The sequence below is a fragment of the Chlorocebus sabaeus genome, chromosome 14, assembly GCF_047675955.1.
Source record: "Chlorocebus sabaeus isolate Y175 chromosome 14, mChlSab1.0.hap1, whole genome shotgun sequence".
In the NCBI taxonomy this organism is placed as follows: domain Eukaryota; kingdom Metazoa; phylum Chordata; class Mammalia; order Primates; family Cercopithecidae; genus Chlorocebus; species Chlorocebus sabaeus.
In genome coordinates this window covers 1,805,849-1,828,722 of record NC_132917.1, presented here as the reverse complement: position 1 = coordinate 1,828,722, position 22,874 = coordinate 1,805,849, and the positions used below count along the sequence as shown (strand labels likewise).

Sequence of the window (22,874 nt, the reverse complement as noted above, 5' to 3'; positions counted from 1 at the left end):
ATTCATTTAGCTAGAGGCAGCCCTATCCTGAAGAGCATGTCCTGCTTTCAATGCCTTGCTGAATAGAACTGCAAGCGTTTATTTAATTTCCATTCTATTTCCTTTTGAAAGAGAGAGGATGGGATGACAGACTCTAGAGGGAGCACTTTCAAGACATTTGTATGAATGACTGGGCTGCAGAACAGCTTCAGTCGGTGGACACAGCTGCTTCGTGTACACCACCCTGCTTCAGGTTGTGGTTTTGTAAGTGGGAGGAAATCAGCACAGCAGTGGGTTTGTGTCCTGGGAAGGACGCATCAGAGGGCATCTGAAAAGCCAGTTGGTGGGGGTCCCAGCTGCGTGACGTGCACCAGTAGAAAACTATATGATTTTTTATGATGGTGTATTTTAATGCCTAGATATTGAGTTCTTCTTTTACGTTAGGGGGACACATCTATGACCTCCACGGACGTGTGGCCAATGCTGCTGCTTACGCAGGCTCACAGAGCTTGTCTCTTTGGTGGTGGATAGTAAAGACAAGGCCAGGCGCACAAAGGGGACAAGGGGTCAAGTCCAAGCGTTTCTCTGATGCCTCAGATCTGCAAAAGCAACAGGAGCAGCTGTTTCTATCTGAGAAGGGCTCCTGCCCTAAAGTCAGAGTTCCCAATGCTTATGAGTGTCCCTGTCTTTTACTTTTTGTTTACTTGTTGTTGCTTGGGTGTTTTTGTTTTGTTTAGAATTTGCCTGAATTTTGCATGTTGGCTTTAATGTAAGTACTGCTTAAAATATTTTATTATGATTTTTTCCATCACCATTCTTAAATGTCTATACAAGACAAATAGCAATATGTACAACTAAAAGTTATTTTCTCTTAATATGTACAACCAAAAGTTATTTTCTTCTTAAATTCTTTTTTTCTTTTTTCTTTTCTCTTAAATTCTTAATCTCAGGCAAACCTATCACCAGAGATGAAGCAAGATCAGGAATATTTTTGTCTTGAAAATATCCGTGGGGTGGCTCGTGTGGGTTTTGAGATTATTTGTTCATCATTTTCTTTCTCCAGTTGTTTTTACAATAGTATCTTTGGAAGAGAAAAGAAAATATATACATATGTATATATAACCCAGCGTTTTATTTAATGCAAGTTTACACCTTAACCATCTACAGGAACTTAAAATAGCCTTGCAGCTATTGTTGGTGGTAACTGTCAGGAGAGCAGGCGGGGTGCTGGGTGAGTGGTGCTCTTTCCATCCCCGCTCCGCTCCCCAGCAGCCTGAGTGCTGCAGCGCTGCAGCCGGAGCCTCCCGCAAGGGAGCTGAGGCCGTTTCCATGGAAACCCAGTCAATCTCTTCTGCCATTTCCAGACCCAAGCTGTGCGGCACAGGCTGCCATCTGATTCTATCCACGGGGGATGCCGATTGTGCCACCCGGGCTTCCTTCGTGGAAAAGGCGTGCTCCTAGATGGGCAGATGCAAATCACATGTTTGCAAATCAATTTCACGCCACGCCCATTGCCGAGGATCCTGGAGCTGACTGGGTTTGAGAGGCGAAGATCCCTTTTGTTAGATGAACAGTCACTTCCCCATCCATCGACTTCAGAACATTGTTTTTTTTTTTTTTTTTTTAATGTTGAGATTTCTTAAAGCCAGGAAATTTGTATGTAAATCTATGAGTTTTTAAAGAGCCTTAAATTCTTGCACAGTAACATAAAAATGGATACCAAGAGCGGTTAGAAGGGTTGAAAAGCCGGTCGGGGCTGCCTTCTGTGGTCTAGAAGCACCACCTAAAGATGGAAAAGCTGAATTACTACCCCCGAAAACCGGGGCTGGTTATCTCAGGGAGACACAGCCAGTGTTTCCAGCATGTCTCTGCCCTGGGCGCTGGTGAAGGGAATTGACCTTGAGGGCAGTCTGAACTGTGGCGTTCACAGGAGCCTGTGCAGGCAGGTGGAGGCGTCTCAGAAGGAGACGACGTCCGGCCCAGGAGGCCTGTGAGCCTTGTCAGGCCAAAGAGTTTCCCCACATTCATTCAGGCGACTAGCAAGTGGCATGCGTGGGATGCTCACCCCACACACCCACCTCCAAACCCTGGAAATGAGAACAATCCTTTTAAGAGACAAAGGCCTCTTTCCAGTGATTTTTTTTCTTCCTTAACACGGTGAAAGCTCTAAAAATAAGCCAAGTCAATCTCATTTTGTTTGTTCTCATGATGAAAGAGGACATTTTAAAAACTTTTTTACTGAAACCTAGTTTGATTTTAAAATTAAGAGCGTAACACTCATCTAATCCCACTGGTGTAGACTTCAGCACCACACTTGCTATTTGCAATTAATCTCGTAACACAGATATATTTGAGCTTGCAGTCTGCACTTGAGTACTGCTTATTTAGTGGACTTTGGTGGAGCCCTCCATATGTATCATTAATCTCTTTACATAGTCACATTTAATGATGGTCCAGTAATCTCACAAAAAGCCCTAATTTAAAGACTAATTAATAAATTAAATAAAATGAAACCCACACAGTGTCCCCCCACCACCCTCAATGCTAGCAGTTGTGAGTTGTATTTATACTGAAATCTAATGTTTTCAAAGTAGTTCAGGTTCTCCCACAACCCCATCCCACCCCAGAAATGCAGCAAGAGCAATCAGTTGTTTTATCCTACCCCCCAAAATTGTATAAATCCAGTGTTCTTTAGCTTTTTAAGATATAAATTGGGAAAGAGTTATTAATAAGCTTTTTAAAAAGCATATTCTCCCATAACAAGAAGGACATACAAACCAAGCAATAAAAGTATTGGACAGGACATTAAGTTACCACAGTCACTGGTTAAAACACCTATTTTCTTATCAAACAATGGATTATACGTTCACAAATGACATTTAAACACATAAAAACTACCACAAAAACTTTTATAGGTAGTAAAAATATGATTTTCACTGAATTATTTGGCTATAATGTCTCACTTTAAATTTGAGAAGAGTCAACTTCCTTCTGCCCCAACAAAATAAATCTCAAAAATGTTTAGCCATGTTAAAATGAATAAATTTTAAATAAACGTGCACTACGTACTTGAATTAGAAAGTTCAAGAATCTTTTTCTTTTCTTAAGCAAAAAGTAATGCCAAGTGTATATTACTGTTTCTTGGTACATTTTTAATACAGATACATGCACCAAGATTAGCTTCTCTTGGATAGAATGATTTTTGTTGCTTTCAAATATACCTTCCTGTGTAAGCTTATGGGTTTGGAGTTTACCCATATAAGGTGTCATTTGAAAAACCAGCTAGTTAAGTTCAGTCATTTAATTTATTTTTTAGACAATAATTACCTAGCAACTGACTGAATAGTCTTATGATCAAACTTTAAGTGTATGTAAACAGCTGTTACTTGAACAAAAATCAGGTCTAACAATTGGATTTGGAGGGTTGTTCATGATATGCAGAGACTGTTTGAAATACTTCATCACTGTTCTGCCTCCAACTCCTCTTTTAAAGACCCCAATTACCCTTAGTCTGAAGGGCGGTGATGGGAGCACACAGAAGAACCCTCCACTGCTTCTTTACTCAGTGACCCTCATTCTCCCGGGAGCAGGTCCTAAGTTAGACTTTTCCTCTAATATGATATGGAAAACATCCATTTCTATACCCTGAGATCTAGAGTTCTGTTCCCTTTCTTAGGACTAAAGGAGAGTACTGAAAACCATTTACACATCCAAGTGTCAAAATATGACATTCATACATTTAAAATTCGGCCAATTTCATGTATTTCCACTCTAATCCCTGCCGTTCTCCTCTGATCCTGAGAAAGCCCACCTTAAGTAAGCACCTTGCTGTCCTGGTCTCAGCCCCAATATCCCATCCACAGTGACTTTCTGAGTGGAAAGCAAATTGAAATCTCTAGGAGCAGCAGACATGTATTAACTGTTTTTAAATTGTGATTCTTGATCTTGACAAGAATTCAGGTACTCACTGAGGCAGGAAGGGGCATGGAGTACGCTTTGATGCTTCCTACTGGGGTAATATTGCTCACTAAGTTGCTTTATCCTTGTCATTTTTGGAGAGTTACAAATGTAATAGAAATAAAGGGGAATTTTTTCTTAATTTTTACATTCATGGTGGGTGCAGATGCAACTGAAATAGCCCAAAGTGCAAATGTGTTTGCAGTGCCATCTTATTATTCTTGAGACAGCATACTTAAGAAGTTATACGGAGGGCAATATAATTATAAAGCTCTTTTAAGAAAAGTCTCTGATTAGAGAAATGGCAAGACTTTAATTAAGAAACAGGATGGGGTCGCCTCGGTAGAATTCAGTAGATGAGCATGTGTCCCCGTGAACTGTTCAGAGCCTCTCCACTGACTGACCTGGTGGATCTGAACTGATTTATGTTCTCATATTGCTCAAGAGTAACAACTATTTTAAGGGCCATCAAACCTGCCTGAGTGCAGTGGTCGTCGGGAAGACGGTCGGCCTGTATTCCCATGGTCCAGATACAGGTCACTACCCTTACTGCTCCATGGGGCCACCCAGGCTGGCCGCAGCCCTGGTCGGTCCGTGGAAGGGGTGCCTTTGTAGTGCTGGCATCTGAGTTCAGACTAAGACCATTCTCTCAGACCTCAGGGCACATCTGTTCATGTGTGAGCCTCGCTTCACACGTGGACTGGTGCAATAACAAGCCCCGTGGTTGCTGGCTCTCTTGAGCTTTAAGAATGAGGGGAGAAAAAAGGTGGGCTGTTAGGAGGGAAGACAGATTCTAGAATGAGCAGCCTGGGGACCAAAAGTGCGGCATCTGCTCCAGAGACTGTGGGGAGCGGAGCGGCCACGAAGCTCCTGGTGCTCCGGAAGGTGTGCGTGTGGCCGCGGTGACTTCCAGCTCCACTCAGCTTCTTTCAAGTAGGAGGTGAAGCAGTAGAGTTAGTTTGCTTTTTGGATAAAAAATAGTTAATTTTTCAGGGAATTTTATTCCTTTCAATTTTAACACAATTTGCGTTTTTGATTGTAGGTGCCCCACACCTGGCTGTGACGGTTCTGGACATATCACCGGCAATTATGCTTCTCATCGGAGGTATGTAGAGATGCTACTCTTCTCTCCAAAATGCTCCTTCTCACTGAAATGGTGGGAATATCACTCACTTCAGGCTCCAAGCCTTGCAAAGTTTGACACCATCGGCAAAATTAGGGATCTAGAGACTCTGAGCACCATAAAGCAGTGACGTCCTCATTGGAGCTTCTCTTAGAAAGCAAACCTTCCTTTTCCAGGGCCACTGTCTCCTCTCAGGACATCTCACGTGCAGTGCAAGTAGCCCCACTGAGAGACATTCCTAGTCATCCAGCAGCACTTCTTTCTAAATTGGAAGAGTAAAGGAAAAAGAACAGTATCTACTATAAAATCCCCGAGAAAAGCCATCAAAAGACACACATTCTAATACTACTGAGAGTTGGTCTCTTAAAATTAAGATTGGACCACAAAGCTGTACAGTTATTCTAAGCAGGCTTCAGTAGAGCTAAGTGCAACAGAAGCACTTAATGTTACAAAGTCTAGGCACTGTCTCTCCCAAAGAGAGGGTCGTGTCCAAAATATAATATAGAGATTTGGTCATGTGAGATAACAAAAATTCTATGCTACCTGACATTCAGTAACTACTGGATGAACATGGAATTGAGGAGAGACACTATTTAGCTGAGAACGGAAAGAAATTGTGGTACTATTCGAGAAAAAGTTCACCACTTGTTAAAGACGGTACATCAGACCATTCAAGGAGGGGTGGGCAGGGCAAGAGGTCCAGGGGCCATGCAATGAGCTCCTGCAGTCAGAGAGACTGGACTCAACTCGAACCCCATTGAGGACAAGTGGGGAGCAGGTTGGGGTCAGTGGATGCAAAATTCCCCACAGGAAGCATCAAGGAGAAGGGATTTCTGGCCAATGGACTTGATGGGATCATTGCTGATGGCTGGCCAGGGTGGTAGGATCTCCAAGTGCTCAGACAGATGGTGGGGAATTGTTCTTAAACTGATTTAGAAGGATTCTTGCTCAAACTGGATCCTACAAGGACAGAGAGGGAAGTCAAGGTCGGGTGCATTCTAGTGAAGGACCCAGAGGAGCTCAACTAAAGTTTTGGTCAAGAAGAAAACCTTTGTGAAAATATTGTCCACACAAAGGCAAATCCACTACATGCCACGAATGTTTAAGTAACGTTTAGATGTACCAACAGCCAATGCCAAGGTGAGGACAAGAATGTTTCTGAAATAAGACCGATTTAAAGTGAAGTCTCCCCGTATGGGAAACAATGCTGCATCTATCAAATAAATAAACTAAGTTGTACGATATCTGCTCCCCTTCCTCTCTCTAAATTTTAGATTATAAAGTAGGCAGTCCAGAAGCAGGTGAGGCCTCTTGCTTTTAACATACTGCTTGCAAGAAAAAAGAAAGAGAGAGAGAAAAGGCAGGGAAGGCAGGAAGGCAGGGGGAGGGGAGGGGAGGGGGAGGGAAGGGAAGGCAGGGAGAGAGGGAGAGAAAGGAAGCTAGGAGAGTTAAAGAGAGTGTCAGCAGTGGATAATGGCCCCCCCGCCCCCCAGGGCAAGGTTGTCTGCACAGAGTTGCTGAGTGAAACCCACTGTCTGTCCCTGAGTGACCAGATCCCGGTGGTCAGAGGAAGGGACCCTCACCTGACTTGGCTGGCATTTTGGATTAGAAACAGAACTCACAGGATGATTGTTTTGTCATCAAAATCTCACTGAAAGTAATTTGCTCCTGTGCTCACATCCCAGTCATTTGAGAGCTATGTTTAAACAGCACGTGTCTACGAAAAGCACAAATTGTGAATGCCACCAAAGAAAAATGAAGTCTACAACTTGGGGGAGGATTCTTCAGACTCAGTGCCAATGTCTCACGCTCTTGACCCAGATTCCTCAGCCTCTGCAGTGCTGGCATGTGGGGGCAGATGGCTGTTTGCCATGGGGGCCGTCTTCCACACCACGGGACCTGTGCGGCATCCCTGGTCCTCACCCACCAGATGCCAGGAGTATCCACCCATTCATGACAACCAAAGATGCCTGTAGTCATTGCTGAGTGTCCCCTGAGGGGACCACTGCCACAGACCAGGGACAGCAGAGGCTTATTACATTGATGCGGCTTCACCAGGCAGCACAGAAACAGCCACCACGTTTGGTAGAACAAGAGTGAGTCACGCCATCCAGCAAGACTGCCAGAATTAAATCACTGGTTTAGATTAAATAAAAATTTGTAAAACTCCAATTAAATATACAAAGACAAGAACATTCCATACTGCTCTTTATTTCAATCTTAGAAAAGCGATGTCTCGGTCCTATCACATGGCCAGAGCTTCCGGCGTGGCATAATGTCAGCACCCCGTAAGGTGAACACTTCCTGGTCACTTCGTGTCCAAATGTCTGTTTTTCTACTCATTTTTTTTGGTGGGGGTTGTCATCATGTAAATTTAGTCATCATGTTGTTTAAACATTTTATTCATTTTACATATATCTTAGACTGCTAAGTATTAATATAGCACAAACCCATGATTAAAATCTAATCTAAGCTCAAATTTAAGCTACGATCTATGCCTGGAGTAAATAATCCCAGGGTAAGTCAGTGGAGTTGGAAAGTAAGAGTGATTTGTGTTTGGCAAATCTGAGACCTAGGCAGAGGCCTCTCAGGGTTTTAGTGTACTGAAGGTGGAACACCTTGTGACATTACTTGTTCCAGTAACAGCTTCCCTGGCATAGACGTCTAAACAGGGCTGAGCACATTGCTCAGAAGAAAAGTTCCCGCTAAAGAAAGATGGAGGCCCCAGCGAAATAAGTGCAGTTCTGTGTGTTTGGCTGCTAAAGACAGACAGAAGCCAACAAGCAAACAAGGGAACTCTCCCAGGTCTGTTGGCTCTTGGTGGCCAGAAATGCAAGTAGAAGGAACTTCTTTTCATGTTAATCTTCTATTGTCTATTTCCCAGGAACAGGAAGATAATGTTACTATAGCCAAACTTCACTTAGATGATGATTCACTGGCCGCCTTTTTCCCTCAGTTGTGCCATAATTAAAGGTAGTTGTGTGGGTTCAAGGCATCCTCCTCCTGCACTGTGGGCTGTTGTGAGAGGGAAAGTCACCAAACAATGATCCTGAACGTGTTCAGAGCACAGATCTGCCTCGTGCATCTGTGGTGTCTGAAATTCTCCCTCCTGCTCCCAGGACAAAAGCACACACTCCAGTTCTGTCTGCAGTTGCAGAGTATTCCCAGCTCCCTTCTGAGAGAAAAGTGAGGCCAAGCCCTGGCCTTCTCCTGGGCCCGTTCTGGGAACTTAGGCAAGGAGCTGTCCTCCACCATCTCCACGGATGCACTGAGAATTAGCAATTTCATTAACTTTTGAATTTGAGGAAACTGAGGGGCCAGGAGATACAGTAGCAGAACTGCACTCGAGCCCATGTCATCTGACTCCAAGTCCCACCTCCCGGCAGCCCCACGGGCCTAGGATGGCCCTGGAAGAAGTGTGTGTGCCTAAACCACCTGGAGAAGGTGGGGTTATACCTGCCTCTTAGCGGTGGTGTTTTCTGGCCTCCACATAGCATCCGAAATGTCCCTCAGTCCATTTCAACAAATGTTTATTGACTGTGATGTTCTATCAAACAATCCTCTATCCGCTGCTTTGCCGACTCTCTGTCCTAGTGAACAGAGGCCCTGTTGACCATATGCCTACAAAGTCTTCCACGTCATTCACAGTCATCCACGGGGCTCCTCTTTATACTCTTGTTTTCAAACTAACAGACTGTTTCTTTTTTTTTTTTTTTTTTTTTGAGACAGAGTCTCGCTCTGTCGCCCAGGCTGGAGTGCAGTGGCCGGATCTCAGCTCACTGCAAGCTCCGCCTCCCAGGTTCACGCCATTCTCCTGCCTCAGCCTCCCGAGTAGCTGGGACTACAGGCGCCGCCACCTCGCCCAGCTAGTTTTTTGTATTTTTTAGTAGAGACGGGTTTCACCGTGTTAGCCAGGATGGTCTCGATCTCCTGACCTCGTGATCCGCCCGTCTCGGCCTCCCAAAGTGCTGGGATTACAGGCTTGAGCCACCGCGCCCGGCCAACAGACTGTTTCTTAAGTGTGTCCTCAAAATCCTGTTTTCCAGACACCTTTGCTCTTTTCTCCGACCACCGCCCACAGGCCCTCTCCTTCACCTGTAGTCTCCGGGTCCTGCCAGACAGGCCCGCCCAGGGGTGCTCCTCATCCTCTCTGTCCAGCTGTCCCACATGCCTTTTTCATAGGATCAGGCAAGCAGCAAGAGCTCCAAAGGCCCTGAAGTTGTTCCAACGCAGAAGTCAAGTCCACATTTTCCACAAATGATCATGCTTCAGGAATCCGACTCCCACTAGAGCACCCTGTGGCCTCTACGGTTCCCGAATGGCATCTAATCACAAAAGAACATTCACTGGGCACCTGCTATGTAAACAGTGAGCACTTTCCATATATCATCTCACCCACCCTATGAGATCATTGGTATCCTGACTGCAAATGAAGGTGCGTGGGCACGGAGATGCTCGGCTGCCCGTCTTGTCAGCGCCTGCACTCACCTGGAGCATTTCCACTCTGCTCTTTTACAATAATGCGCAAAATTGAAGCCTCCAGCATGGCAGTCAAATGGCCATACAGAGTCTGCCTATACCACCCCAGTGTGCTGTGGGGACTTTAAACAGGGACCCCAAAGGCCTTACCTGCTGTGAAATGAAGACATCACCAGGTCCTGAAGAAGACAGTGAAGAAACAGGCTTGATGTCCTGCAGAAGAGCCAGGAGCAAGTCTGCCTTGGAGGGTCTCAGGTCCTGCGGCCCAAATCCGGAGAGGCGGCTCCTCACCAGGGAGCCTCGGGAACCTTGGAAGGCGGTGCTGGTGCAACCCTGTCAGGATCTGCTCTCACACAGGTGCAAAGCTGTTTAGTCAGAGGGTCAGGAGGGTCACAGGATCCACTCTCATGCCGGGCACAGAGCTGTTTCACCAGAGGGTCGGTGAACTCTGTGTTCTGCCCCGGGCTCCGGGCCGGACGGCCACTCTAGCACCACTTTGGCCTGGAGGCCACGAGGTTCATTGCCCTTCACCACATGTCTCCCAGGATCCCAAATCCTCCAGTTTCTCATAATCCTGCACTCACCTGTTGTTGGCCCTTGCTCGCTGGAGCTGTCCGTGTGCTCTGTCCATGTGCTTACGCTGGAGCTGTCTGTGTGCTCTGTCTGTGTGCTCTGTCCGTGTGCTTACGCTGGAGCTGTCTGTGTGCTCTATCTGTGTGCTCTGTCTGTGTGCTTACGCTGGAGCTGTCTGTGTGCTCTGTCCGTGTGCTCTGTCCGTGTGCTTACGCTGGAGCTGTCTGTGTGCTCTGTCCGTGTGCTCTGTCTGTGTGCTTATGCTGGAGCTGTCTGTGTGCTCTGTCCGTGTGCTCTGTCCGTGTGCTTACGCTGGAGCTGTCTGTGTGCTCTATCTGTGTGCTCTGTCCATGTGCTTACGCTGGAGCTGTCTGTGTGCTCTGTCCGTGTGTTTACGCTGGAGCTGTCTGTGTGCTCTGTCCGTGTGCTCTGTCCGTGTGCGTACCCCCAGCCTTTCCCTCCCCCAGAGATCACAGGGCTCTGAAGTGTTTACGGCATTTCCAACATTTACAAAGTTCCAGATAAAGATGTGGACGTAGCATGAGCCCCTGTGAATTGTGGAAAACAGTTTCTGTCTAGGAAATTGTTAATCGTTTAAACGTAATCCCAAATGTCAGTGTGGAATTCCAGAAACCTAGTAAATTAGTGAATATCTATTTGAGGATGTAATCTGTCCCCGAGGCAAAGGAACAGCAATAACTAAGGTGTTCCCAGCCTCAAGGTACAGGTAGTTACGGGGAAAGACATAAAATAACCAGCCTGGCGCACTCCAGCACATTACTGCACGTTTAAGGGAAACCAAGATGGGCTCCAAGAGGACGCACACTCAGGGCAGTGGCCTTGGGGCCTCCAGGCCGGGATGGCACTAGGGTGGGAATCCAACCTGAAAGATACTTTTCAAACATGTCTGTACTTATCAAAGCCTAAAGATAATGAGTAAGTCATGTCTTAATTCTGACGAGGCAGGGTGAGTCGGGGCCCAGGACAGAGGAGGCGATGCTGAGCCACGGCGTGATGGATGGGGAGGGTCTCTAAGAGGTTGAGCAGAAAAGGATATTCCAAGCAAGGGAACAGTGTTGGAGAACGTCTCATGACACCAACATTAATGCACATTTGACGGTGAATAATTCAGTTTGGCAACAGTTTCAGGTCTAAGCCTATGGGAGCAGCTACAAATGGAACTTGCTTTAGGAGTCCAGTTGAATTCAGTATGAGGGGGTTAAACTTTACTTGCTGGAAAATGGATATTCACCCAAGTGCAGGCTTAGCTTTTAGCCTAGAGAGCAGGCTGCTGAGAGACGGGAGGTACCAAGAGCACACTTGGGTGGTGACGGTGACAGCCGGGGGAAGAGCTGGTGCAGGTGAGGAGAGCAGCAATGGGGCCGTGACCAGCAGGGTCAGGAGTGGGAGGGGCCCCTGGGGAAGAAGGCAGGCACTAAAGAGGGAGGGCCTAGGATGCAGCAAGCACCCAGGGGACATCATCATCTGACATAGAGAAGTCCACCAGGAGGAGTGGGCCTTAGATTCTGTCTAAACATGTTAACTTTGGGATTCTTATGATATATTCAGGTAAGCAAAGGAGGAAGGATGAGAGAAGAAAAACAGCTTTCAGGGTCATCAGCAGATGAGCTGTTCCAACTCATGCACGAAAAGAAAACGACCCTTTCAGAAACGGAAGATGGTGGCTGGGCGCAGTGGTAGCTCACACCTGTAATCCCAGCACTGTGGAAGTCTGAGGCAGGCAGATCGCTTGAGGCCAGGAGTTCGAGATCAGCCAGCATGACAAAACCTCGTCTCTACTGAAAATACAAAAATTATCCAGGTGTAGTAGTGCAAGTCCGTAATCCCAGCTACTCAGGAGGCCGAGGCAGGAGAATCATTTGAACCTGGGAGGTGGAGGCTTCAGTGAGCTGAGATCATGCCCCTGTACCACTCCAGCCTGGGCAACAGAGCAAGAGACTCTGTCTCAAAAAAAAAAAAAAAAAATGGAAGATGGATCCAAATCCTAAGAAATGAGCTGTGGATGTGAGCCCTGAGCAGAACATGGAGCCGTAGCTCTGACGCCCAGGAAAGGAGTGACGGCTCCCCTCCCTCCAGGGTGTGGGAAGGGCCCGCAAGTGAATCCCTATGTTTCTAAAATTTGGAAGGAGAAGATGAGGGGAGTGATGTTTTGGTAGGTTCAAATCTGGGCCCTAAAGAAGGGATCAGAAGTGCAGACAAAGGTGAAAGTCAGGATCTAAAATCACAGAGCTCTTTCTCTGTGCCAAGCATTGTATGTATCATGTTACCACTTTCAGTTTTCACAGCCAGTGACGCAGGTATTTCTGCCCCAAAATACAGACAAGGAAGCTGAAGCACAGACACTTGGGCTACGTCTGCACAGCCCATACATAGCATCGCCTCTTCCTTCTCTCCCTCAGTGCAACGCCTGGAAGAAGTGGCCGCTCAGATCCTTCTCACAAATAGTCGTTCTGTAGAGAATCTCCACTCTAGGGTCCGTAGCAAGTACTGAATTTCCATCCTATGTTGTAAGCTGATAAGGGAAGTTTTAAATACTGAACAAGTTCTAATTCCATTGCTCCTAGAGTTCTAGTGCTTAGTGGGTGGGTAGGGAAACGTTCCCTTGTTTTCATCACACATGAAAAGTAGCAAGAAGTAAGCAGTATAAAGGTTCCAGCCATGCATTAAGATGCTACAGTGAGAACAGGGGGCCGCTGGGGGCCCTGGACTCCTGTGGGTGTTCAGTGCTGAAGGGGAAGCTAGATCCTGCTGTCCTAGGGATAGAACAGAGGCCCTGGGCTATGGTGCGTGGAAGAGGACCCTGTGGGGCACAGGCACTGAGCTACCCATCAAGTGAGTGGGGGCAGGTAAAGACCACGCCTCTCCATGTGCAGGTTTCTCACAGGTGCCTTTGGCCAGTGCCCCAGAAAGAGACCACAGGGTCTCTTCTCACCCACAGACATGGCTTTCAGATACGGGCTCCTGAGCCCCAGAGCTGGCATTCTAGGAGTGCAGAGCAGCCCCTGTGCCAAGGCCAAGGCTTCCTGGAGGCCACCACATTGTCGGAGCCAAATCTTGTTGTTTTTGAGGATTTGTTCTGTTTGGTTTAGCTTTGCCCCCAGCCCAGGCCTCCATGGTGGCCAAGAGCTGTCCCTGGCCCTCAAGTCTGCAGGGAGTGACTCAGGGACAGGGCAGCGGGTAGGGCCTAAGGGAGCCCGGCCTCTGTGGTGGGGTCAGGGACTGGGCTTCCCCACAGGAATCCTACATCTGGGGAGATGGGATCCTGGGTAGGACTCCACAATTCTCCCTGGCTAAGACACTTTAATTGTCCCTGGGTAGGATACCGTAATTCTCCCCTTCATTCCTCTTTTCTTCATTCATGCATTGATTCACCCGCTCTGTGCAAGGCTTTGGGCTAGGAATTGGGGAACCGCGGATAAACACTTGCATGGTTTATACTCCCAGGAATCGCCTCTCAGAGGAGCCTGTAGAGGAGAGAACCATGTGAGCCTGCAGCAGTCGCCCTGTGAAGACAGCCAGGCCCAGGCCTCTTGCAGGATGCAGAGGCCACGCAGCTGGGAACGCGCCACAGATAAGGCAGGGACATCGGTCAGTCCAAAGGATGGAGGCAAGGGTTGCAGGGAGAGCCCAGAGAGGACGGCGGGGCCTGTGGGCAGGAGAGGGGCCTACGTGACTGCAGGGCCAGGCCTCGAGGAGCCAAGGAGCCGTGTGGAGGAACTCGGGTCCCCCTGAGGAAGGGAAGAGCCTCAGATGATGCTAAAGGCTGGCCTGGAGGTGATCCCAGCCAGGGGGCCTGCACTAGCACTGCTGGAAGCGGAAGCCCCTGGAAGCGGAAGCCCCTGGAAGCGGAAGCCCCTGGAAGCGGAAGCCCCTGGAAGCGGAAGCTGGACAGATGGGGAGAGGCCTTGGGTGTGACATCAACGGAACCTGAGGGAAGCAAAACCCAGCAAGGACACACTCAGTCTGCTGGCCTGGGGCTTTGGGTTGGTAACGTGGACGATGAGTCTAATTTTGGGGCATCCGAGCAGCTGTGCAGCGTCAGGGGGTGCAGGGGTGGACCTGAAGTCAACCCGCGCTGGCCTCAGAGCCCCAGCGACCTGCAGGCAAGTCAGGAGCCAGAGGCTGGGGCGGGGGCGGAGGAGGCCGCGGTAGGAACAGGGAAAGGTCAGGGGAAGCACAGACGGGCCCCTCTCTCCAGATTCTGCCTGTAGGAAGGCGGGGAGAAGAAAGGCCCCAGCAGGCAGCGAGCTCAGGCGCCCTCGCCTCTTCTTTCCTCTTCCTGTGAAGAGCCAGACGGGAAGGAGCAGAGGGATTGCCCGCTGGCTCCAGGCGCTGGGGCAGCAGGGGCCTGGAGTGAAGGCGCTGTGGGGCCTGACAACCTCTTTCCTGCCCAGACCCAAACCCCGAACCCTCCCCCACCAGCCTGTGCTGAGGGGCTGCCCCCACCTGAAGAGGGAGGAGGACGCCAAGGCCTGGGAGGCGGGATGGAGCCCATCTTTAGGGGAGTGAGCACTTCCTCCTGGGAATCTGCGTGTTTCCAAGAATCAGAACTGACCGGGAAAACTATCCCCGAGCTCAGGAAAGCCAGGGAGAACAGTGGCCTCCCACCTGGACCCACCCATATGCCAGCACCAGGGCTGCCATTTCCACAGGACCCAATGGCATGGCAGGAGATTACCCAATTTCTGGTTCTTCAATTCTTTTCCAAAAATCCCACTTATTTTATATATTACTGTATGTGGTGTGTATGTGTGTGTATTTTTCTGTTCCAGCTGAAAAAATTCCCTTTACAAGCATGTCCAAAGCTTCTGAAAACTAAATAAAATAAGCTGAAAACTAGGCTGAAAACTAAATAAAATAAGCATGTCCAGCTCCTCCTCTCCCATCTGCAGGCACAACCCGAAGCCTGGAATAAGTCACCAGCCCATCACTGTCTCCCAAGACACGAACCTGAAATGGAAGTGCTTGGGAAGCTGCTGTGAGAGACAGAGCCCCCGAGAACGAGGCTGGGAGGCTGTTTTCTTCAGTCATGTTCACCCCCGACATGCACACGTCCATGTGCACTCGCTCGCTCTCTGTCAACAAAACCTCCCCCAGCATCTTTCCTGGTGACTCCCGACTGCTTCTGCCCTCTCCCAGTGAACCAGTTTCCCTCCCGTTCACAGCATCCTAGCCCACCCCAGTCTCCCAGCTTTCTTGAAAGGGGACTGACGGTGCCTAAAGCCTTGGAGAGGACACAGGGAAAGAACTGTCCTCCTGAATCTTGACTGTGTACCCAGAAGCACAGGTTTCCGGAGAAATCCGTTAAGAAAGCTTGCTGGAATCAACGGTGCGGGGTGGTTTCTGAAACGTGTTTCTTATTTAGCCTTTCAGGTTGCCCGAGAGCAAAGAAAAGCGGTATCAGGATAGCACAGAGCAAAGAAGATAAGGAAGATCAAGAGCCCATCAGGTACGAGCACCAGTGGGGCTGAGAACCGTAGCAGGGCTGCAGTGTGGGGGTGAGTCATTCAAGCGAAGCACATCTGCTGATTGGCTGAAAAGTTACAGGGGCTGTCCAGCAGTAAGCTGACATCCATCAATCTGAGGTTCCAGGTAACCCAAATCCCCCTCAAAAAACCTTCCCTGTCCGCTTGGTGGGGAAAGCAGCTGAATTATTGCGAACGGCAGATTGGTGAACGCTCCTGAAAGTACTAGATACAACACCGCAAGCGAATGCTTCGCTGGTATTCTGGCTTGTAAAATAGTTTAGTTACACCTGCCTTGCTCTAAAGCAGGGCTTGGGGCCGCAGCAGACACTGGGCTCGGGGCCTGTGACGACCGACGGGCTGCCCAAGGGGGTGTTTGTCCCCATCCCACGTCAGCCATGCCTGGGCCCCAAAAACCCACACAGTAAACCTCACTCCACATCTTCAGAAAAAAAATTTAATTAAAACAGAATCAAAATAAATTAAAGCGTACATTATTCAAATAAATTAAGATTTGTCAAAATAAATAGGTGATGCAAATTCTGGGGAACGCGAACTTTTCTGTTAATAAAAACAATGCAGGCAAACTCACCACTCAGGGCACATGAGGGGTGCTTAGGCCAGGCCCTGCCTCCTTCAGGCGCCTCTGCTGCCCTGGTGTGTGTCTTGGTCCTGCCATTCCCAAGTTCCCGGGAACACACCTGCCCTGTGTCCATGTGCCAGCCTGACTCCAGGAGACCTCCTGAGACGTCTCACAGCTGAGTATCTTCTCTAGCTGGAAGGGCATTTTAAGGCCTCCAGAAGACACAGCCAGACAAACGTCTTCTCGCCCTTGAGAAAAGCACGAAGCAGCCTCTTTAAAAATAATGCCACGACATCTTATTGACTTTGCATATTTTCCACCCGAAAAGCCATGGTTCTGTCCCAAAGTGGTGTCTTTTAAATACACGCTTATATAGCTGCAAGCGGCTGCATGGTCTTTTGTGTGCTGAACCCATCAGTCCCCACAAGGCACATACACTTTATTCCCAAAAATCCTTCCCTCCGCAGTGGGTCAAGCCTTCTGCACAGGCGAACTAGTTCAGTCTTCCACTAGGTGGTGTCTTTTAGTGACTTTTCTTTCTCTTTTTTCTTTTCCTTTTGCCCAGCCAGGAGGGCATGGTTCTTCTTTTCCTCCTCATGCCGGGTTATCCTGACTTTGTTACAGAGACCACTAGCCGACGGTGGCCAGGCAATAAAGTGTGTCCCCTCTGCCTGCCTGCAGGTGTCCGGTCCCCGGGTGCGACGGCCAGGGTCACATCACCGGGAAGTACGCGTCCCATCGCAGTGCCTCCGGGTGCCCCTTGGCGGCCAAGAGGCAGAAAGACGGGTACTTGAATGGCTCCCAGTTCTCCTGGAAGTCGGTCAAGACAGAAGGCATGTCCTGCCCCACGCCAGGGTGCGACGGCTCAGGCCACGTTAGCGGCAGCTTCCTCACACACCGCAGGTGAGTGGCTGCGTCTGCGGGACCCTAGCTGGGATGGTGCTGCCGAGAGCCAACTGGCGTGGCTGGTTACGACGGCAGCAGGTGCCAGCTTCTCCCGTCACCTGTGTTTAGAAAGAAAAGGCTGAAAAGTATCGTATCAACCTAACGAAATTCAAAGGTTTGGGGACAGCGTTGAAACACCTTAAACTTACATTAGGGAGCACAGCCTCCTTCAGCCCCATCTATAGATGACCACAGCAGTTTTCCATTTTTAAAATTAGAATCCACAGTTAGCTATAGACTTTCATTTAGACATGCACATGAATATCTTAAGATTTAGTTACTTATTTCACCTGAGATTCACAGGCAGGCCTCACTGGGGAAAAGAGGATAGCGTTTGGCACGGTGGCTCCTGGTGAATGCCTGTGCCAAAGATGCATGAGAAAATTCCCAAAAGAGCCAATCAACCTCATTCATTTTTATTTGCTTCATTTAAAAAGAAATACAAGCAGTTAGATTATCTTAGGAGAGGACCGTTCTGTGCAGTCAGATGGTGCAGTCGGTCCCTCTGTAGGGAGTGAAGACCGGTGTGGGACCTGTCTCCACGGCTGATGACTCCCATTACACTCGGCGTCCCTCAGCTTCCTTGAGGAGGCAGAGGGGAAGATACAAACATCATGCATACGATGTGAAGGTCGTGCCCTTTGGGGAGATTTGCAGTGGTTTCCTTTCTGCTGCCCTATGTGCCACTTTCTACGAAAATCACACCTGCGCCTCAAATCCATCTCAAACACAGCGTGAACAAAGCTGGGTATGCAGATTACAGGAATAATGGCACGTTCAGTAATAGGTGACTCTGATCCTTAAAGAAATGTTAAGGAAGTTTTTTTTTAATTATTAAAGAAATTCCTGCTCAAGTAGAAAATTCAAACAATATAAATTGGTTTAAAGAGAAAAATTGGCCGGGCACAGTGGCTCATGCCTGTAATCCCAGCACTTTGAGAGGCTGAGGCGGGCAGATCACCTGAGGTCAGGAGTTTGAGGCAGCCTGGCCGACATAGTGAAACCATGTCTCTATTAAAAATACAAAAATTAACTGGGCGTGGTGGCTGGCACCTGTAATCCCAGCTACTCGGGAGACTGAGGCAGGAGAATCACTTCAACCCGGGAGGCGGAGGTTGCAGTGAGCCAAGATTGCACCCCTGCACTCCAGCCTGGGCTACAGAGCAAGACTCTGTCTCATACAAAAAAAAAATTGAGAGAGAGAGAGAAATTGAATGTCCTTTCCCGGACCTCATCTCTCAACTCCCTTCTCAAAGGCAGGCAGTTCCCGTCTTCTCTGGAACTGAAAAGCACCCCTATTTATACACATGGATCTCAGTGTCTCCCAGAACCCTGCATGAGGACAGGGGCCTCAGCTGCTCACCAGGACCACCCAGTGCCCAGCAGACGGGGCATTCCTCGTTAGGTGCACGGAACCCCAGGGTATCACAGAACCACCTCACCCTCCCCAGTGAACCTGCTGCTGTGCATGCCACCCAGTCCCCTGTCCAGGTTTGATTGTTACAAAGAACTCCACGTGAACATCCTTCCACACCCAACTCCATGTCCTTGTGCAAGCAGATCTCCAGGATATATTCCTGGAAACAAGAATGCTAGCTTTAAAATTTTGACAGATTGTGCCAAAATGCCCTCCAAAAAAGTGTCTACTTTCCCAAATCTTTCACCATTAATAAAATGTTTAAAAATTGTGTAAAAACCCTGCCCATTTGACCTATGAGTAAGGGCTTGTATGTTTTGCTAGCCTGACACAAACGAAAACAGTTCCGTCCTCTCACGTGAGCATTTCTGCACTCCAGGGATGGCACTGGTTCAGAGCTGCCTCTGCGGAGCCTGGTGCTTTAGCTTTCCTCCTGCTGAGACTTTGCCCATTTGATTTAAGCAGCAAATACCAGGTGCCAGATAAGTGCTGTTCCCTCCCGCTCCCCAGCCTCTGGTTGCATTGCATGTTAGGGTCAGAGGACGGCCCTCCACCAAGAACTCTGTGCTGCCGCTTGTTCCATGGGGGAGGGCTTAGCGCTCGGGAGCCACTGAAGTGGGAAGCAGGACCCCGCCCCAGGTCACCCTTTCCCAAATGCCAGGCGTGAATTTCTGCAGCTAGAACCTCACCCACACACCTCTGTCTACTCTGTTGCCAGCCTCACCTCAATTTCCATCCTTCCCTGTTTCTTTTCTCCAAAGGGAGCCTCTTCCCCAGGGTCCCGGGCACAGAGTGAGAGCATGTTGAGATGCATGCACTGGCCTCGACAAGCCGATGGAATATTGGGGAGCAGGCTGATGGAATATTGGGGAGCAGGCTGGTGGAATATTGGGGAGCAGGCTGGTGGAATCTTGGGGTACAAGCTGATGGAATATTGAGTGCAGGCTGATGGAACGTTGGGGTGCAGGCTGATGGAATCTTGGGGAGCAGGCTGATGGAATATAGGGGTGCAGGCTGGTGGAATCTTGGGGTACAAGCTGATGGAATATTGAGTGCAGGCTGATGGAACATTGGGGTGCAGGCTGATGGAATGTTGGGGTGCAGGCTGATGGAATCTTGGGGGCAGGTTGATGGAATCTTGGGATTCAGGCTGATGGAATCTTGAGGCACAGGCTGATGGAATCTTGGTGGCAGGTTGATGGAATCTTGGGGTGCAGGCTGGTGGAATTTGGGGGCACAAGCTGATGGAATCTTGGGGTACAGGCTGATGGAATCTTGGGGCCCAGGCCACATTAGTGAGTAAAATCACAGCTTACAGGCTCATGTTACTCAGAGAATTTGCAATGCTGGAAGCTCCCATCTCTGAAAGCTGTATGCCTCTCACTTCACTCCCACCTGGTTGCTACCCACCCTTGCCCAGAGCTCAGAGCCTCCTCTTTCAGGATCCCAGGTCCCTAGAGGGCCTGCAGAAGTCCAGGCATGATAGAAATGACTCCAGCTGCCCATGCCCCACCTACCCTGCAGGGCCACAGCTTGATGGGAGAGGCCACAGGCTCCAGGCCCAGGTATCAGTATTCACGTGCAGGGTGTGGAGGTGGAAATGTCAGCATGCTAGGCAGCTCTTGCTACAGCCCTGCCGTGGGCTGGCTGAGCTGCACGGAAATGTTGACACTCCTCCATTTTACTAAAAGGCACCATCAGAACTCTCTGAACTGCTGGCTTCGGCCACCTCCGAGGAGGAAAGGGGACCTCCCTGTGTGTCACAGGGCTCTGGGCGTGTTTGCCCGGAGACCAGCACCTCTGTTTGTGCAGCAAAGGAAAACCCGGGGCAGCAGCACAAGGGGAAAAGGGGCAGTCCAGGCCTGACCACGGCGGTCCTGGGTTCTGTTCTGTTCTTATAGTTGTGGTAAAATATTAACACACTCATCTTTAGGTGTATGATTCAGTAGTGTTAGGTATACACATGGTCCTCAACTTACAATTTTTCAATCTTACAATGGTGCAAGAGCAATATACACTTGGTAGAAGTGGCACTTTGAGTATCCACACAACCATTCTTTTTTACTTGCATTTAGTATTCAATAAATTACAGGAGATATTCAACACTTTTGTATAACTAGGCCTTGTGTAAGTTGACTCTGCCCAGCTGTGGACTGATGGAAGTGTTCTGAGTGCGTTTAAGGTGGGCTAGGCTAAGCTATGATGTTGAGTCAGTACAAGTATTAAATGCATTTTTGACTTAAAATATTTTCAAGATACAGTATTTTCAACTTAAGATGGCTATATGGGGATGCTGACCCCATGGTATGTGGAGGAGTACCTGTATCCATCCCCGTGGTGTGTGGAGGAGTACCTGTATCCATCCCCGTGGTGTGTGGAGGAGTACCTGTATCCATCCCCGTGGTGTATGGAGGAGTACCTGTATCCATCCCCGTGGTGTGTGGAGGAGTACCTGTATCCATCCCCGCGGTGTGTGGAGGAGTACCTGTATCCATCCCCGCGGTGTGTGGAGGAGTACCTGTATCCATCCCCGCGGTGTGTGGAGGAGTACGTGTATCCATCCCCGCGGTGTGTGGTGGAGTACCTGTATCCATCCCCGCGGTGTGTGGAGGAGTACCTGTATCCATCCCCGTGGTGTGTGGAGGAGTACCTGTATCCATCCCCGTGGTGTGTGGAGGAGTACCTGTATCCATCCCCGTGGTGTGTGGAGGAGTACCTGTATCCATCCCCGTGGTGTGTGGAGGAGTACCTGTATCCATCCCCGTGGTATGTGGAGTACCTGTATGCATCCCCGTGGTATGTCGAGTAGTACCTGTATCCATCCCCGTGGTGTGTGGAGGAGTACCTGTATCCATCCCCGTGGTATGTAGAGGAGTACCTGTATCCATCCCCGTGGTATGTGGAGTACCTGTATGCATCCCCATGGTATGTTGAGTAGTACCTGTATCCATCCCCGTGGTGTGTGGAGGAGTACCTGTATCCATCCCCGTGGTATGTGGAGGAGTACCTGTATCCATCCCCGTGGTATGTCGAGTACCTGTATCCATCCCCATGGTGTGTGGAGGAGTACCTGTATCCATCCCCGTGGTGTGTGGAGGAGTACCTGTATCCATCCCCGTGGTATGTCGAGTACCTGTATCCATCCCCGTGGTATGTGGAGGAGTACCTGTATCCATCCCCGTGGTATGTCAAGTACCTGTATCCATCCCCGTGGTATGTGGAGGAGTACCTGTATCCATCCCCGTGGTATGTCGAGTACCTGTATCCATCCCCGTGGTGTGTGGAGGAGTACCTGTATCCATCCCCGTGGTGTGTGGAGGAGTACCTGTATCCATCCCCATGGTATGTGGAGTACCTGTATGCATCCCCATGGTATGTCAAGTAGTACCTGTATCCATCCCTGTGGTGTGTGGAGGAGTACCTGTATCCATCCCCATGGTATGTGGAGGAGTACCTGTATCCATCCCCGTGGTATGTGGAGTACCTGTATGCATCCCCATGGTATGTCGAGTAGTACCTGTATCCATCCCCGTGGTGTGTGGAGGAGTACCTGTATCCATCCCCGTGGTGTGTGGAGGAGTACGTGTATCCATCCCCGTGGTGTGTGGAGGAGTACCTGTATCCATCCCCGTGGTGTGTGGAGGAGTACCTGTATCCATCCCCGTGGTGTATGGAGGAGTACCTGTATGCATCCCCGTGGTGTGTGGAGGTGTACCTGTATGCATCCCCGTGGTGTGTGGAGGAGTACCTGTATGCATCCCCGTGGTGTATGGAGGTGTACCTGTATGCATCCCCGTGGTGTGTGGAGGTGTACCTGTATCCATCCCCGTGGTGTATGGAGGTGTACCTGTATGCATCCCCGTGGTGTGTGGAGGTGTACCTGTATGCATCCCCGTGGTGTGTGGAGGAGTACCTGTATGCATCCCCGTGGTGTGTGGAGGAGTACCTGTATCCATCCCCGTGGTGTATGGAGGTGTACCTGTATGCATCCCCGTGGTGTGTGGAGGTGTACCTGTATGCATCCCCGTGGTGTGTGGAGGAGTACCTGTATGCATCCCCGTGGTGTGTGGAGGAGTACCTGTATGCATCCCCGTGGTGTGTGGAGGAGTACCTGTATCCATCCCCGTGGTGTGTCGAGGAGTACCTGTATCCATCCCCGTGGTATGTGGAGGAGTACCTGTATGCATCCCCATGGTATGTCGAGGAGTACCTGTATTCACGCTGTTGTGAAGCTGATCTGTCCAACTCTTCCATCTCCATCGAGACCCTGTTTCCATTCAACACTGACTCCCCCTTCCTCAGCTGCCTAACCCCTGGCACCCACACTGTGCT

The 22,874-nt window shown here is 49.3% G+C and overlaps 1 protein-coding gene across 22 annotated transcripts in view; it reads left to right on the top strand.

The window, feature by feature from the left end:
* The window catches only part of MYT1L (myelin transcription factor 1 like), a 529,284-nt gene that overhangs the window by 462,285 nt on the left and 44,125 nt on the right, over window positions 1-22,874 (top strand). For all 22 annotated transcript variants that reach the window (XM_073022747.1, XM_073022736.1, XM_038006505.2 and 19 more), the window contains 3 exons: window positions 4,979-5,041; window positions 15,498-15,581; window positions 16,862-17,083. In XM_073022747.1, the coding sequence (XP_072878848.1) occupies window positions 4,979-5,041; window positions 15,498-15,581; window positions 16,862-17,083 (369 nt within the window). The remainder of the gene's footprint in view (window positions 1-4,978; window positions 5,042-15,497; window positions 15,582-16,861; window positions 17,084-22,874) is intronic.